Here is an 18195-nt window from a genome sequence, read left to right on the forward strand (position 1 = left end):
TGACATAATTTACCCAGAGTCATATACTATGATGATTTGGAGACCTTAAGTCTAGTTTGGATTTTTTTTCTCTCAGTCTTGTTTTCTTCCCAACCCATTGACACGTTGAAGACATGATCCTACTTTCCTAAGTTGTTTCAGCATGGTTTATTTACAAGATCATTTTTACATGAATTTATTCATGCTGTTTTCTAAAATAAAATGCAGCATGTGGGAGAGAGATGCTTTGGGTTCACAGACGCCATCATAAACGTAGTTTATTGTTAGTCTCTTAATTCTGAGATAATTTTGAATATACATGTAATTGACTCACATTTTAAAAATTGAATGTATATTCTTCACAGTGCTAAATACATTCCCACAGTCTTATTTAGTGTTTTAACTAGCAATGTGAAATGTTGATATTATTTTTAGTTTATAAATGAAGAGAATGAGTTGGCAGAGAAGTGAAATGTCTTACTCCCACTAGAGCCAAGATTTGAATTTAAAATCTCTCGCTTTAATCTGTTACCCTTTCTGTATAACATAACTGCTGCATCCATACTGAAACTCCTAATAACAGACACATGGCAAATCATTTTTCAGGGATAAAATACTACCTGTTGCTGGGTGTGGTGGCGGACACCTATAATCCCAGCGGCCCCAGGAGGCTGAGACAGGAGGATTGCGAGTTCAAAGCCAGCCTCAGCAATGGCAAGATGCAAAGCAACTTAGTGAGACCCTGTCTCTAAATAAAATACAAAACAGGGCTGAGGATGTGGCTCAGTGGTCCAGTGCCCCTGAGTTCAATCCCTGGTACCCACCCCACAAAATGCTACCTGTTTGTTACTGTTTCCAGTTATTTTAACTCTTACAAGTCTATTTCACATTATAGGAAACATTGTTTGCTGACCATTTTTATTTTCAGAGTCTCCGGAATCTAGCCCTCTCCCACCACCACTTTTTTTTTCTTTTGAGGAGTTTTGCTATGTTGCCCAGGGTAGCCTTGAAATTGTGATCCTCATGCCTTAGCCTCTGAGTAGCTGGGATTATATTCGTGCACCCTTGTGCCCAGCTTTTATCCTCTTTTTTCATTCCTGTTTTCCCCTTCCTTAAAACCCTGACAATCAAGATATGCAATATTCATAATCAAGACATCTCTCAGTATACTTCTAGTTTTCCTTTCTTGTCCTTGCAATCCAGGGCTCTGCTATAGGAAGCCTTCCCATAAGAAGCACTTCCTCATGGTAGCTGAAGGGATAGAAAAGGTAGGCCAGTTAGCAGGTCTGGGACATGGATGGAATCTGAATCCTCATTTGGTAGGAGACTAGACTGGAGAGTAGTTGGATGTTAACAATAGTCTTATTATCCTGAAGAGATTATTGATTTCATTTCTGGCAGTTGGGAGGAATAAAGGTGCCTATAGGTGAGAATTCAAAGGGGGAATGGTTCTCTACTGTGCTGTTGCCAACCCTCTTTCACATCTCTTTAGTGAACTTCTGTGCACATTCTGTTATCTCCTACCTGTCTGGTGCTCTGTTTGGAAACAAGTCAGTTGTCTTTAACATCTTATTCCAAACTAATAAGTCATTCAATTTTCAAACTCAAGCTCCAGATCTTCAGTTTTCCCTTGGACTTATGTTTTCCTGGGTTTATTGGATCTACTTAAACTTTGCACTGTATGTGTCTTATTTGAAAGTTTGATGTAATATTCACATATGTCATTAGGTGGCAGTATACGGCTATCTAGCAAAATCTTATGTCAGTTAAAATAATAATGGAGATTAAATTTCTATGATTTCTTTTGTTCTTTTCTTACCCTTTTTCTGTTTACTAATAGAATACCATTTATAAAATAGCTCTTAAAGTATATATTTTATAAAATAACTATTGTTCTTGATTAGTTATGTGACTTTTCTTACTAAACTCCTTTTTTTTTTTTTTCTCTTAATAAATAGGTGGGAAATACACCAAGAGTGATTTCAAAGAATATGAAAAGGAACAGGATAAACCTTCGAATTTGGTCCTGAAAGATAAAGTAAAACCCAAACAGGAGTATCCTTAATAAGAATCAATTAATCAATGTGCATTGATCACCCATTATGTGTACTATGTGATGAGCTATAAAATGTCATAAAGGCAAGTTTCTTGAATCTAAATGATTTGTAAAAAAGTAACTTATTGTTATCTTTTTAAAAATTTTTTTTAAATACATTTTTTAGTTGTAGATGGACACAATACCTTTATTTGATTTATTTATGTGCTGCTGAGGTTCGAACCCAGTGCCTCACACATGCTAGGCAAGCACTCTACCACTGAGTCACAACCCCAACCTCTTATTATTATTTTTTTTCAGTACCTTACATATACTTTGTGTTTTCATTCTAGTCTTTTTAAATTAATTCTATTATAAAGTTAAGTTCAAAAGGAATCTTAGTAACCTAAGTCTTTTCCTATTTATCATATTCCCAAATGATCTTCAGGGTCAGGTGTTAATTTTCTGTATATAATTGCAATTTTTTAAATTCCTCATAATTAGAAATTTATTATTGCTAAGCTAAATCCTTTGTGCTAATCATTCTCTTATGCTTAACTTCCTTACCTAGGTAAGAAAATCCTATAGTTCTTTGTTAAGAGATTAGGTTGCTTTTTACTGCATGCTACATTTTATTTTAATAACAAATATTTATTGAGCTGCTGTTGAATGCAAGAGTTGATGTTTATAGAATTGAAAAGAAATCTACTAAGTTACTACTTAATTCAAATTCTTCCAAGTTTTAGGTTGAGACAAGTAAAAAGCAATGAAACATACTGTTCATATTATGTCATTTAATTTGTTCACTGATTTTTTCCATTATAAATCTATCACTCCACACATTGCAAAGGTTATTTCTTTGGTGATTGTTTCTGGTAAATGGTGTCTTTGTTTCCTTTTTTCTGTTGGTGTTTCAGGGATTCTTTTTTCCTATGCTATGTAGACATTTATTTTCCAAGTATTTTTAAGGAGAGATGAATATCAGGTTGACCTTTATATATTTATGTTTTAAAATATTGTTGGTTGTCTATGCAGTGCATAAAGCATTGTGAGATATTAGTGCCAGGTAAATTCTGAAGAATGCTGACAAAATCAACATCAGAAGCTTTCACAGGCAAACAGACCAACAAGCTGAGATTTGGCCCCAAAAGAGCCACATTAGAGGACATCTGACTGAAAGTCAAAGTCATAAGAGAAATCGATGAAATAAATACACTTGAGATTTATCTACCAAATCTCTTAAGCTATCTTTAGGCTACCTACTAGTAACTGTAGCTAGAAGAAGGGGAATGTGGAGGGCAAACAAAAGGAAGTACAGTTATAGAGTATAAAGCAGAAGGAGGTTTCTTTTTCCTCGTGGAGGCTGAAAAGAAGGAATGCATAGCATTAAAAATGTTTAAAATTTAAGATTGTTTTAGCTGGATGTGGTGGCACACATCTGTAATCCCAGCAGCTGAGGAGGCTGAGGCAGGAGGATCACAAGTTCAAAGCCAGCCTTGACAGCTTTGTAATGCCCTAAGCAACTAAGCAAAATAAAAAATAAAAAGGGCTAGGGATATGGCTCAGTGGTTATGTACCCCTAGGTTCAATGCCTGGTACCAAAAAAAAAAAAAAAAAAGAAATCAAGAGAATAGATTTCTGAGTTAAGAAAGGAAACTAGGCATATTTGAAAGTTAATCTCTAATCCAGTACTATTCCATAGAACTTTCTAGCCAGATACAGTGGTGCATGCCTATAATCCTAATGACTCAGGAGGCTAAGGCAGGAGGATCACAAGTTCAAAGCTAGCCTCAGCAATTTAGCAAGGCCCTAAGCAGCTTAGCAAGACCCCATCTCTAAGTAAAAATATAAAAAGAGCTGGGGATGTAGCTCAGGGGTAAAGCATCCCTGGATTCAATCCTCAGTACCAAAAAGGAACTTTCTACTTTTATAAAAATGTACTATAACTCTGTTGTCCAGTTTAACAACTAACCACATGTGGCTAGTGAGCTTATAAGATGGACTAAGGAGCTGAATTTTAAATTTTTTAAAATTTTAATCATATGATTGCATATTTCTAGTATTGAACAGTACAGCTTCTAGTCTTCTGAAGTTGATGTAGAAGACAGACATGTCCTGATATCCATTGTCAAATAATTGACAGAATATTGTACAGGAAAGAGGAAATTCATGAATCTAACCTAATAGATAATCTTTATCTTCTTGGTAGTTACTAGTTTTCGTTTTAGCGAGGCATTTATTTTCTCAGGTAGAACAGCAGAGAGAACATGTTTATAGTATGTAAGCTACATATACACAACACAGACTCTCTTACATTCCTTTCATGTATTAAGTGATTTGTTACTTATGGCAAGGGAAGGGGATTCAGAGGACATCTGAATATATGTACAGATAAGTTGTCTGAAGTCAGTTAAAAGGCATGATGGAGATGTATGTTCTGGATCTTGAGAGAAAGAGAAATTATAAATGTAGATTATTAATTAAAAAGACTAAAAATATTAGAAAAGTTTAGATCTTAGGGAAGAAATTAGAGAAAACAAGTCAGTAGAGTCACAAATTTGTATTTTATACAAAAGATTTTAAAGTGTTGGTTTTAGTAGTTAAGTGGAAGATAGTGAGGAAGAGACAGAACAAGTCTCTTAGTGGTATAATGGGTAATCAACAATTATTTAATTAGAAACTGTTAAATACCCAGTTTGGCAGTGAAAAGTTCTGTCTCTAACCACATGGAACTTGCATTTTATTTTGGAGTGTGGCAGGTGGGATACTAACATAAAATAACTACCATTAATAGGCTGGAGCATTGCAAAGAAGTAAATTCATGGGCTAGACATAGTGGCACGTGCCTGTATTTTAGCTACTCAGAAGTTTGAGTAAGGCAGGAGGATCAGTTGAGCTTCTGCGTTGAAGACCAGCCTAGCCAACATAGCAAGATAACATTTTTTTGTTAAAAAGTACATTTGTGTGGGGCTGGGGTTGTGGCTCAGTGGTAGAGCACTTGCCTAGCATGTGTGAGGCACTGGGTTTGATTCTCAGCACTGCATATAAACAAATAAAATAAAGGTCCATTGACAACTAAAAAGTATTTTTTTTAAAAAAAGTACATTTGTGGGATATGAAGGAATTCTGTCAAGTAACATTCAAACTGTAACTTGAATATAGGGCAGAGGATAGCCGCCGAGTCAGTCAACTTCTTTATTTAATTTTGGTCCGTCATTTAAGAAAGATTATACCTTTTGTATGTGTATTTTAAGAAAGATACTGGGGATTGAACCCAGGGCCTCATCTATGCTAGGAAGTACTATACCACTGAGCTACATTCTCCACCTCGTTTTATTTGGAGACATGGTCTCACTAAGTTGTCCAGACTGGCCTCAAACTTGGAATCCTCCTGCCTCAGCCTCCTGAGACACTGGGATTACAGGTATATGCCTCTGTGCCTGCCATAAAATAGTATTTTTATTAGTCACCATTATACTCCATGTTCTGTTCTATGGTATGTCTAACAATGCTGATCATAACCTATGGATTTTAGCCCCATTGTTGGATTACGACCTTCGGTTTGAAGAACACTGCTGCAAAACATCTTTGACAGAGGGAGCCCCATGTACTGGGCACACAAGGGCTGTTGGATTTGTATCTGAGAGAAGATCCAGAAGGCACTCTGGGTGCCATAGTATACAGGAGAAAAAAAGTTTAGTGAGATAATGGAGTGATAAGGCTAATATGGGCTGACGAGCATTTTTAGCCATCTGGAGGAAAGCTAGAAGGCATAGTGTTCCTATATGGTATTATATAGACAAGAGACATCCTTGAGGAAAGCCATGAGCTGTGGCTTTGTGAAAACAGACATGAGACTCGTCCTGAAGGAAGTGTGTCTGTTTACTCCAGTTCCACATGCAACTACAATAGTTCCTGTATTTTTGGCTTCCTCATAAGCTTTCTTTTGAAAACTGCTATTGTAGCCCATGTCAGCCTGCCTGAAAATCTAATTTAGAAGTTGAGATTACTTTTAGAAGAAGTTGTAACAGTTTTATCTTTTCTCTATTCTAAGACATATTAATTTTCCTTCTTTCTTTTCTTCCATCCTTCCTTCCTTCCTTCCCTATGGATTGAATTCAGGGCTTCATTATACTGGGCAGGTTCATCCTACTATACCATGGCCCCATTATTAAAATTTTAATAATGTATTTATGTGAACTTTAGGAAATATTCACTCAGTTCTATCTCCTAGAAAAATAATGATTTTTATCTTTTTTTTTTTTTTGGTACTGAGGATTGAACCCAGGGATACTTTACCACTGAGCTACATCCCCAGCCCTTTTTATTTTGGTTATTTGAGACAGGGTCTTGCTAAGTTGCTGTGGGTTTCCCTGAGTTGCCTAGGCTGGCCTCAAATTTGCTATCCTGCCTCAGCCTCTGATTCATTGGGATTATAGGTGTGCACCATCCTGGCCAGTGATAGTGTTTCTTTCTTTTTGTTCCTTTCAAGCCTTTTTATGAAGTCTTTTTATTAAGTTGTATAAAGTTATAATCACTGTATGATATATTCAATTTTTGATTTAAGCTTTTTCTACTTTTAGTTTTCATAGACATCTTTCCACATTTTTTAGAGCATTTATCATTTGTCAACAACTCTCTTTAGAATATATCATGATGAAATACTGTATTTAATTATCTTTATTACTAAATATTTTCCTACTCTAATATTAAAAATAATTCTGCTATCTATATCTTTGTTCATTTAACTTATTTTAATTTCTATCAATTCTTATTGGAATTTAAACATGATAACTGTTTGATATACTTTGCTGAATTTCCTTCTGTAGCATCAGTCTGAAAGAACAACCATGGGAGTACCTGTTTTCTTTTGGGGCTGGGGTGGGGCATAGTAGGGATTGAACCCAGAGGCATTAGGCCACTGAGGTACATCTCCAGTCCTTTTTATTTATTATTTTAAGACAGGGTCTCATTAAGTTGCCTAGATTGGCCTTGAAATTATTATTCTCCTCCTCAGCTCTCAAATTGCTGGTGGTTTATATATAGCTTTTCTGGTATTTGGGTTTATACTATCTTAATTTTTAATTTTTTTCTAGTTAAAGATGGACCTTGTTTTCTAAGTTTTAAGTTTTTCATTATTAACAAATATATTTCCTTCTTTCTTCTCTCTCTCTCTCTCTCTCTCTCTCTCTCTCTCTCTCTCTCTTTGATACTGGAGATTAAGCCCAGGGGCACTTTATCAGTGAACTATATACCATCTTTTATTTATTTATTTATTTTTGAGATTAGGTCTCACTTGCTGAGGCTGACCTTGAACTTGAGATCTTCTTGCATCAGCTTTCTGAGTTGCTAGGATTACAGGCACTGTGTCCAGCATGTTTCCTTATTTCTTTTGCTAGTTGTATTTTCATTTGTGGACATTGTTTTTTATTTCCCCCTTTATATTTTTTGCTTACTAATTAACTGTTAAAAAACTGTAAAGTTTTTTCCATTTCTCCTTATTACATAATGAAAGAAAATAACTGTTTATTTTAGACATATTCTCTATGCTTTTGAGGTGCTATTTGCTTTTGCTTTTTATCCCCCAACATTTGTATTATTTTAGCAGTTTAGGAAGAGGTTTTGGTTTAAGTCCCATTGTTTGTTGCCCTCAAACGTCACAGATCACAACAAGGACTATTGTTTGGTTCGTTGTGGCTTCATGAACAGGCTGGCAGTCTACCACATTGATTTGGAATTCACTGGAGAACTCTTGTCCTGAAATGGTATTTCCATTCCATACCAGGGTGGCTGTGCCTGTGTATAGGCCAGATAAGAGACGGTGCTACTTATCCACGGTGGTATAGTAGACAGACTCCTTAGCAGCTCTGCAGGCCTGAGCCATTTTAAGTCCTAAAAGCCACAGATGCCATTTCTGGGTCTGTAGAAAGTAGCCCTTGCCAGGGTGTCCCCTCTAACTTAGGGCGCCAGGGGCTGTGCTATGACATCCTAATCCATAGTGACTCACTCACTGGTCCCCCTCCAATGGGCTGTGCTCCCTGGAGGGGCCCACTGTTTGCTCTAAGAAGTTACATTTGGCCTTCCAACCTCCCATATCTACCAGATTCTTATGTTTTGATGTTTTTATCTGTCATTTCTCATATTTGCCCTTAACTAAGTGTTGCAGTGCAAAATATGATCTTATACTAGATGAGCAGGCAGAAGACTCAAAATCAAGTCACTCACACACAAGTAAAAAACACAAGAAGAAAACCCGGCACTGCTCTGAAGAGAAGGAAGATGAGGACTACATGCCAATCAGAAATACTAACCAGGTACTTCAGATGTCCAACTTAGATTCAAAGAAATAAATATTTTATTCCTCTGTAAATGACACGTTAGTGACACAATTTAGGAGGTAAAGGATAGTTCTGAACAAGGATAGGTATTAGTTCCTAGCTTTAAAATTAGAATGATTGTACAGGGGTAATGGACTTTTTCAAGCATATTTTTTCCAAGTTATAAAAGATTGTTTTCAGCCAGGCAGGGTGGGGCACACCTGTAATCTCAGCGGCTCAGAAAGCTGAGGAAGGAGGATCACAACAAAAGCAAGGTGCTGAACAACTCAGTGAGACCCTGTTTCTGAATAAAATACAAAATAGGGCTGGGGATGTGGCTCAGTGGTCAAGTGCCCCTGAGTTCAATCTCCGATATCTGCCCTCTCCTCCCCGCAAAAAAAAAAAAAAATTGTTTTCACAGTCATTTAAGTTATACATTTCCACATTGTGAAACTAGAGCAATTTCCATCCCTGTGAATGCTCTAAAACAAGTTAACTGCTGAAAAAATGTTTCTCGGTTGTTAGCTTAATTTGTCAACAGGGGTTTCACATATAGAACTTGCAGACCTGGAGATTTTATGGCTATAAAAAAAATTATGACCTTTTATATTGTATATATGAAATAAAAACAGCACTTATAATTTATCATCCCAAAGTTCTTCAGAAGAGCAAATTTTCTAAAATTATAACAAAAATTCCCTGAAGGAATTGATTATAAAAAGAAGAAATCATTTCTAATGTGTGTCTTTTTTTCTCCATTAAACAAAAAGCAAGTAACATCCCAGCTCCTTGATTTTGATTTTGTTTTAGCATTTTTTTTGGTACCAGGGATTGAACCCAGGGGCACTCAACCACTGAGCCGCATCCCCAGACTTTTTTATACTTTATTTAGAGACGGTATCTTGCTAAGTTGCTTAGGGCCTTGCTAAATTGCTGAGGCTGGCTTTGAACTCACCATCTCCTGCCTCAGCTTCCTGAGCCACTGGGATTACAAGCATGTGCCATTTTGCCCGGCTTGGTTTTGTTTTACCACACATAAGACATGTGAGCTGGTCCCTGGTTGACCATGACTTCAGTCGCCTGAGGGGAGGAGGGAAGAAATTGAGGAAGAAGGTGAGAATGTCCAGCAAAGACACAGATGGAGAAATGTAGTATGGTAGGCAAAATAAAGAGTGTGCTGTCAGGGGATTTAGGCTTATGTTTCTATACTTTTAGTCATGAGACCTTGACAAGTTATTTATCTTTCTGAGCCACAGTTTCCTCCTCTGTGAAACATAAATATTTCACAAGCATGTTGCTAAGATTAAATGGGAAAAAAAAAATCATGTATTCAAACATTTTTCTATACTGACTTTTCTTTCTACCACTATTTTTACCATAATCAAATTTCTGTTTTAGCCAGGCATGGTGGCACACGCCTGTAAACCCAGCTGCTAGGGAGGCTGAGACAGGAGGATTACAAATTCAAAGCCAGCCTCAGCAAAAGCAAGGTGCTAAGCAACACAGTGAGATCCTGTCTCTAAATAAAATACAAAATAGGGCTGGGGATGTGGCTCAGTGGTCAAGTGCTCTTGAGTTCAATCCCCAGTACCCACCACCAAATTATTTTTTTAGTTACTTTAATGGTTTCCCTGTGGTTATGCCATTAATTGAGTTCACATTTCAGTTAATTTGTTTTATTTTTGTTGTTGTTGTTGTTATTAAAGGATTGTTTAAATAGTTTTGGGTTTGAGTTTTTAAAACTATATGCTTCAAAAGTAAAATCTTCAAAATGGTACATGCAAAGAACCTAGCTTCTCTACCCCTGTCCCTCTTCCTTTTCTTTTCCTCCCTATAAGTATCCATTTTATGGTTTATATTCATTTTTTTAAAAAAAATTCAGCAGAATGTTTGATAAGTATTCTTAGCTGTGTCCCAGAAAGCATACATCCCTACCCTTTGCTATTGTGTAACAGAATTATAATCTCTCTTTCCATTGTCAGTTAGCTATTTACAGATTACATTGTTCATGCATTGTCCTGGTTGTCCTGCACCTTTGTCTGTTTCTGCAAATATTCCTTATGAATCAGTAGTAATAAAAGCAATAGTAGCTAACATATTGTCCTTATGATGTGAGGTGTGTTCTCTTATTCCCATTATACAACAAGAAACTGAAAAATGAAAAAAAGATTTAAGCTACTGGACCCTAGCTTTACATAGGTAGTAAATAATAGAATCAACATTTACATCAGACTCATACTGCTGTATTGCAGTTCTTACCTAGAATTATTCTTGTCAGTTTTCTTTCCTCAGTTATCTGAGACAGTTTGCCCCATATGTAATATCCAAGTAGGATCTAACAGGAATGTCTCCTGTCTCTTCATTTCTGTACTCTATTAATTTAGTCAGAGATTATCCCAGACTTTTTTTAATGGTGGTTATATCACATTCCTGAGATATGTTTAACACATTTTCCACTATGAAACCCATAATCGTCCCCTCCAACCATGTGCTATTTTTAGCTACAGTTCTTTGTCCTGCACTAGTATGTGGAATCTTTGATGAAGTGATGCCTGAGGTAAACATTGGTGTATTTAAGGTAATCAGAGGTCTAAACAGTTCAAAGACAGACTGCATTTTAATTCTGTCCTCACCTAACTTTTATGAACCTTTTGATCCTGCTGTTAATCATTACTTGTAATCTTACAGTGGCAAATATTCTTCTCTTTTGGCATGGAGTAAAAAGCATCACATTTTGGGGACAATACTACTAACATTTTTAGAAGAATTTTAAGGGATTTGGTAACTATAAAATTATTAAATCTTGAATAATAATTTTCTAACTTTATTTCTTTCCTCTAAGTGGGTATTAAAATAAATGTTTTGAGTATTATATTTGATTTAATAACATAGCTATAATGATTTTGTCTTCTTTTTAATAAAATTCAACACCAGCATTTTTTATTTCAGTCTCAAAGACAATAATAGTTAAAGCACATTTTTTAGTACTATCTAAATTTTTAGGCATAGTTCATATTTTCCTATTTCTTGGTATTTTGCTGGGTAAGTCCAGTTTCCTCAGAAAGTTTTAACTTATTTCTTCAAATTGTTTTTATTGAATGACAGCCTTAATATTCAATTTGAAAGCTTCTTTGTTTTTCCACCTAATGTCTTAATTCCAAAGTTGGTTTTTATGTTGAAGTTTGGGTTTTACTGGGGCTACAGGAAATGAGTAGTCAGCCTCGGGTTGCCTGATTGAGAAGTGTTCAGACTAGGTGTCAGTTCTCCACTGAGGTGTTTGTAGTATGTATATTCTTGTAATTTGGCACGTGAACATTTTTGTTGTCATTTTAATGATTTAATGTTGTTTTAGTGATTCAGATTTTATAAAATCTTTGATTTAATCCCAGAGATTAGATGTAAAGATACTGTCCCATAAACTCTGAGACTTTTGTACGTTGGGGGGAAACCTAGAACTTTAATGTTTATTGTGATTTGATCAGTTAATTATCTTTGACCTGTATAGATCTCTAAAGTCTCAAGTCTCCTTATTGCTAGAATAAGGTTAAGATTGCAGTCCTGAAGCACAGCGCTGTGTTAGCACATACTTAGAGGGTCCATTCAAATACGCCTTCATCCAGCCCCGCAAATTTGTGTCCTGCATCCGCCCAGAACTAATTCTTCCTTGTTTTTCAGTTCTCACATGCACTACTTCCATCAGCCTTCTTGTAGCCACTCCAAACCCAAACCTACTCTTTTTTTTTTTTTTAATTCTGTGTTTGGGTTTATCTGAAATTAAGTTTGCTCTTTGAAATTTACATTGAATATTCATGAATATTCAGATTAGATTTCATAATGGATTTCAGGAGGGTTTGGATAATGTGTTTATATATTCCCAGTATTTGTTAAAATTTTATTTAAGGTTTAAAATGTTTTAGATTTTAATCTCATAATTCAAGATGAAGATTTATCCCTCCCTCAAATACAAACACAGCTTTACCTTCTTTTATTGTTCCAATAATCTTGGTTCAACTATTCATTAAAGAAAACCTGTGGATTTTTTTATTGCCTTGATATGTGTACTAGGATTATTTTCTCTTTATTTTGCGCTTCACTTTTTAAGTAGAGTCAGTAAACTCTGTTTTTTCATTTTTTGAGCTTCACCTCAAATTTTAACTTCATGAAACCTTCCCTGATAAATATAACCTCAAGAGTATTTTTTGTTTGGTATATCTCCTAAATGGCAAAGACCATTTATTTGAACCCAGATCTGCCTGACTACAAAACTTGTGTAGCTTTTAAAATTACTCCACGTAGGAGTGGATTGAAAGTGTTGGTCCTTTTCAGATTTTCAGCTTCCTCAAATTTTCAAAGAAGTATGTGTTTCATAACATTTCCCCCTTTTGATTCTGGGAATCAAACTAAGGTCCACATACAGGGGCTAGGCAAGTGCTATACCTCTGAGTTACATCCCTAGCCCCATGACTTTTTTTTTCCCCTCTTTAAAAAAAAAAAAAAAAAAAAAAAAAAAAAAAAAAAAAAAAAAAATTTAAAGCATCAAAGTGCCTATTTGTATAATAATGTGCTGAGAATTTTATACATCTGCTGATAGTGTCTGCTTTTTGTTGTTGTTGTTGTTGTTTTAAAACCAGGAATTGAATCCACTGGTGCTTAACCACTGAGGGATGTGCCCCATCCCTTTTTATTTCTTATTTTGAGACAGGGTCTCACACAGTTGCTTAGAGCCTCTCTCAAGTTGCTGAGGCCGGCTTTGAGCCTGCCCCAGCCTCCTAAGCCACTGGGATTACAGGCATTTGCTACCATAACCAGGCAGTGTCTACATTCTAAAACTTTATTGTTTCAATCAATATAGAAATAAATACTGTGTGTTGAGGCAGAATATATGTTGCAAGAAGCCCCCAGAATTCAAAGTATGCCACTCCACAAATGTCATGTTTTGCTAGAAAATTGTTGGTAAGGGACTAAACCACAATCCTATTCATCTTGTGTGTTTGTGAGACTGAGGATTGAACCCAGGGCCTCACACATGGGAGGGAAGCTCTACCACTAAGCCACATGCCCACCTAATCTATTTCATAGACTTTTATAGAATGATTAGAGCTATTGAATTGTGTGGAAAATCATGAATTGGTTTATATTATATTCTACAAACAGTGTCATTATAACAATTATGCTAGATCTATTTTTATATATTATAAACTATTCCAGGTTCAAAGCAAGGTATACCGTTTATGAAATAATCATCTGCATAAAATTCAGCCTTTAACCATGAGTCATGGTCTATCACTCTGGATTTTAAACTTGACAGTTATATCTACTATAATAATGTTAACAGTGAGGGAATCAGGACTTTTAGGAGTTTAATTCTCAGAATTTTACCTTTTCTTTGAAAAATGTTTAAGGAATCCAAATTTTACAGGCTCTTGAAAGGATTAGCTCTGGTCTTTCTGGATTTCAACCACTTTCTGAAATACTTGTTTCAATTAAAAGAGAAGACACAACAAAAAGTATTGTTAAATAGTTCTTTTCTGTATGGAAACATTACTATACTAATTAATCACTAAGAATAGAATTTTTAAATATACCTATTGTGTTGTCTCCAGGACAATGAAGTATTCCAGTGTTTCTTAACTAATTTTTAAGAAATGTGTAGTAATAATTTTAACAAAAATATGTAATAGCCTGGCCTAAACATAGAAAATATATTTGAAGATCTAGAGAGGAGATTTATGCAGTAAACCCCTTTGAAAATTAATTGGGACTGGGAGTGTGGCTCAGTGATAGAACCTGTGCTTAGCAAGTGGGAGACCCTGAGTTCAATCCCTAGAACAAAAATTTAAATTAAAAAAAAAAAAAAAAGTAATCACCCAAACCAAAGTAAAGCAGTATCTATTTTCATTTTAAACTGATTGACTTATCTAAGGCCTCTTCCTGCTGTTATTTAAATATCTTCTTTATAGAATTCTTATGGGGATGGTAGTAGCTCCATTGAAGATCAATGGACAGACACTTTTGGGGGAATGGAGAAAGAGAAAGTGGAAATGTAACTGTAGTAATTAGAAATTTGGGTATAGCAACGTTACTTTAAACACTTGTTCTAATTTCACTTGGCAGTTTCAGTTCCATGTTGTGGATATGATTCTTCAGTTCAACCTAAGTAGCAGATACAAAGCAATGAGACTGAGAAGTAAAATTGTTAAATCTTTTTCTGAGTTATTTTGCTTTTTATGTCTGATTCTTGGCATTACCAGGAGTATTTAAATTTGAGCTGTGGGCTGGGATTGTGGCTCAGTGGTAGAGCGCTCGCCTAGCATGGGTGGGACCCGGGTTTGATTCTCAGCACCACATAAAAATAAAGGCATTGTGTTGTGTCCATCTACACCTAAAAAATAAATATTTAAAAAAAATAAATATGAGCTGTTACAATAGCTTGCTAATAGTGGACTTTTCTAGATTTTATTAACCAACAGTGCTCACAAAGTGATTATTTTACTGGTAACTCTTAACTCTTTCTGCATTTCCTTGACAGGATATATACAGGGAAATGGGGTTTGGTCATTATGAAGAGGATGAAAGCTGTTGGGAGAAACAAAAGAGTGAAAAGAGAGATCGACCTCAGAACCGAAGTCGCAGCCGATCTCGTGAGAGGGGTGGCCATTACAGTAACAGTCATAAGCCCAAATACCAAACAGATCCTTATGAAAGAGAAAGGAGTAAAAAGAGGGACCGAAGCAGAAGTCCAAAGAAGTCCAAAGACAAAGAAAAATCTAAGTACAGATGAAAGATGAAGAATCAGAAATGAGTGGCTGACGTGCTTCTTGACTTAAACAGATGTTTAGATGTTGTATCAAAGCAGTTAAAGACTGTGTGTTTGTTTTCATTCTAGGATTATGGCCCTTTTAGATTAACACTGATGGCATAGGGCACTGAGAGATAAAAAAATTGAACATTTCCTGTGCATTCTTTTTTTTTTAACACTTAATTTTATTGTTATACAGAAATGGCATAATTCATTTTTGTCTTTCACAGTTTTACTCTTTTTTAAAATGAAGTCTTTCATATTATAAAAATGCATAAACATGTATATATAAGGTATAAGGAATAATAAATATAAGTAGCTATATACCCCACAGCTAGCATAAGAAATAGAACATTGCTTACATTTAACATATATGACCTGTCCCTCTCAAGTAATTATTATTCTGAGTTTTGTGTTTGTCATTCTCTTGCTTCTTGGTATAGTTTTACAACATATGTATGTATCCCTAAATGAAATGTTAATTTTGTATGGTTTTGAATTTTATATAAATGGCATAATTATGTTTACTTCTGTGACTTTTTTTCAATTAGCATTTTTTTCAAAGACTTCATTTTTATTGCTATGTAGTGTTGTATGGATATATACCATAACTTATCCATTCCTTTGCTAATGGATATTTGGGTTTTGTTTGCTCTTTTTGTTTGTGCTATTGCAGGCAGTGCTGCTATGAACATTCTTTATCTGGGAGTGATATCGCCAGGTCATGTGGTTTGAGAATCTTATCTTTACAAGATAATGCCAAATTTTATTCTAAAGGGGTTGTCCCAATTACACCCCATCAGCATTATTTTGTTCTGTTATCTTTGTTTTACATCTCCAATAGTTCTTACTTTCAGACCTGAAACCTTACCAGCCTAGTGGATGTTAAGCGATACTGTGATTTCCATCCAGAAGACTTATATTATTCCTGTCTTTGTTCTTTTATATGTAAGTTGTCAGTTTTTTCCCAGACTGCTGTTCTCTTTATCACTGCATTTAAACAATTTGATTTTGATGTACTTGGTATAGTTTTGTTCACATTTCTTCTGCCAGTATTTACCTGTGGGTTTATGGTTTTCACCAAATTTAGAAATTGTTTGGTATTAGTCCTTCAATTATGTTTTTCTGTTCCTCTCTTCCTCTTCCTCTTCTCCTGGGGTTCCAGTTACCTGTATTTTAGGACACTTGAAGTTGTCCCATAGCACACAGATGCTCCATTCAGTTTCTTAGTCTTTTTCTGTTTCATATGAGGTAGTTTCCATTGCTGCCTCCTCATGTTCATTAATGTTTTCTTCTGAGAAGGATCTAGTCATTTCATCCCATCCAAAGAATATTTACCTTAGACATTACATTTTTAATCTTCAGAAGTTTCATTTGTGTCTTTTTCTGTCTTCTCTCTCTCTCTTTTTTATGGGTGGAGGGGTAACAAAGAATTGAACTCAGGGGCACTCAACCACTGAGACCCATCCCCAGCCTTGTTTTGTATTTTAGAGACAGGATCTCACTGAGTTGCTTTAGTGCATCACTTTTGCTGAGGCTGGCTTTGAACTCTCCTGCCTTAGCCTCCCAAGCCACTGAGATTACAGGCATGCACCACCGTGCCCGGCTATAGTATATTTTTAATAGCTGCTTTAATGTACTTATTCATTCTCTACCCTCATTCCCTACCTCCTTTGTAATATTGGGTTAAAAAATACAAAGAACAACAACAAAAAAAGTTACACATTCTGGAATTATTTGATGGAATCTTCATGGTCCCCTCTAGTCTCTATTTTCTGTAAATGAAGTTAGGTGTAGATGTATAATTAGAGAATTAGGTCATACATTTTAGGCAGAACATTTAGAATTTGATAGCAAATGTATCAACCTTTTCCCTCTGTGTTTTGTGCTTTTGTATTCTGTTGAAGAAATCTACCAAAGCTGGAGGTATAGCTCAGTGGTACTGAGTGTTTGCCTAGCATACATCAGGCCCTGGGATCAGTCCCCAGTGCCATGAAAAAAAAAACAAAAACAAAAAAGAAATTACTTATTCTGTAGTAATAAAGATAAATTATGTTCTAAAAATTATAAGGCTTTGTATTTTTACATTTAAATCTATATTGGATGTGTGTGTGTGTGTGTGTGTGTGTGTGTGTGTGTGTGTTTTATGATTCAGGGATCCAAATTCACTTTTTACATTAGTTTTTTTGTTGTTGTTGTTATTGTTGTTTGTTTGTTTTTAACATTTATTTGGATATAACCAGTTGCCTGAAGCCCATTATTGAAAGCTTAGTCCATTCTCTGTTGATCTACAGTTCTATTTGTATATGAGTTTCTGTATATGTGTGGGTTTTATTTCATGGGGTCACCATTCCTTTGGTTTATTGTCTGTCCCAGAGCCAGTACCAAACACATGTATTTCTATGACTTAACAGAAAGTCTCAGTATTTAAACAGGTCCTTCTATCTGTTAGGAATGGCTTAACTCTTCATTCTTTATAACTTTAGAACCATCTTATCAAGTTTCCTGAAGAATTCTATGGGGACTTTAATTGCATTAGCATTAAAATAGTCGATTACTTTCAGGAAAAAGTAATCTTTATAATATTGAATCTTTCTATTCATTAAGCTACATACTTCTCCATTTAGTTCTTAGAATTTTCCTAATAAAGCTTTTGATCATCTAGGTTGGATTTATTCTGTTTCCTTTTTAAAAATGTGCTATTGTAAATGGCATCTTAAAAATAAATTTTTGGTTTGCCGACAAGTTGTTTTTTTGATTACTATTCATATTCAGCCATTTCACTCAGTTTTTTATATTTAAAATTTGTAGGGTTTGAGGGTCTATTATGTGGACAATAATATCTGCAAATAATGACAGTCTTTTTTTTCTTTGCTAATTATTTAAAAATAGCTATTATATGTGGTAGTGTTATGGTGCTTTCTGGCAAAAAAATTCTAGTATAATGTTGAATAGGATGGTGATTTCTTATTATTTTAGCAGGCTAAAATTTCCAGTACAGTGATGAAAAAATGGCCTGCAGTTTTTTGTTATTGTTTTTGTCTAGTTTTAATGTCCAAGTTATA

The 18195-nt window shown here is 35.2% G+C and overlaps 1 protein-coding gene across 1 annotated transcript in view; it reads left to right on the top strand.

Moving 5' to 3' along the window:
- The window catches only part of Ppil4 (peptidylprolyl isomerase like 4), a 37156-nt gene extending 19281 nt beyond the window's left edge, over positions 1 to 17875 (top strand). The window contains exons 11-13 of the mRNA XM_027939567.3: positions 1938 to 2034; positions 8181 to 8328; positions 14861 to 17875. Coding sequence (XP_027795368.1) covers positions 1938 to 2034; positions 8181 to 8328; positions 14861 to 15112 — 497 coding nt within the window. The 3' untranslated portion in view covers positions 15113 to 17875. The remainder of the gene's footprint in view (positions 1 to 1937; positions 2035 to 8180; positions 8329 to 14860) is intronic.
- The last annotated feature ends 320 nt before the right edge of the window (positions 17876 to 18195 follow it).

This window comes from Marmota flaviventris, chromosome 6 (genome assembly GCF_047511675.1).
Source record: "Marmota flaviventris isolate mMarFla1 chromosome 6, mMarFla1.hap1, whole genome shotgun sequence".
Taxonomy (NCBI): Eukaryota; Metazoa; Chordata; class Mammalia; order Rodentia; family Sciuridae; genus Marmota; species Marmota flaviventris.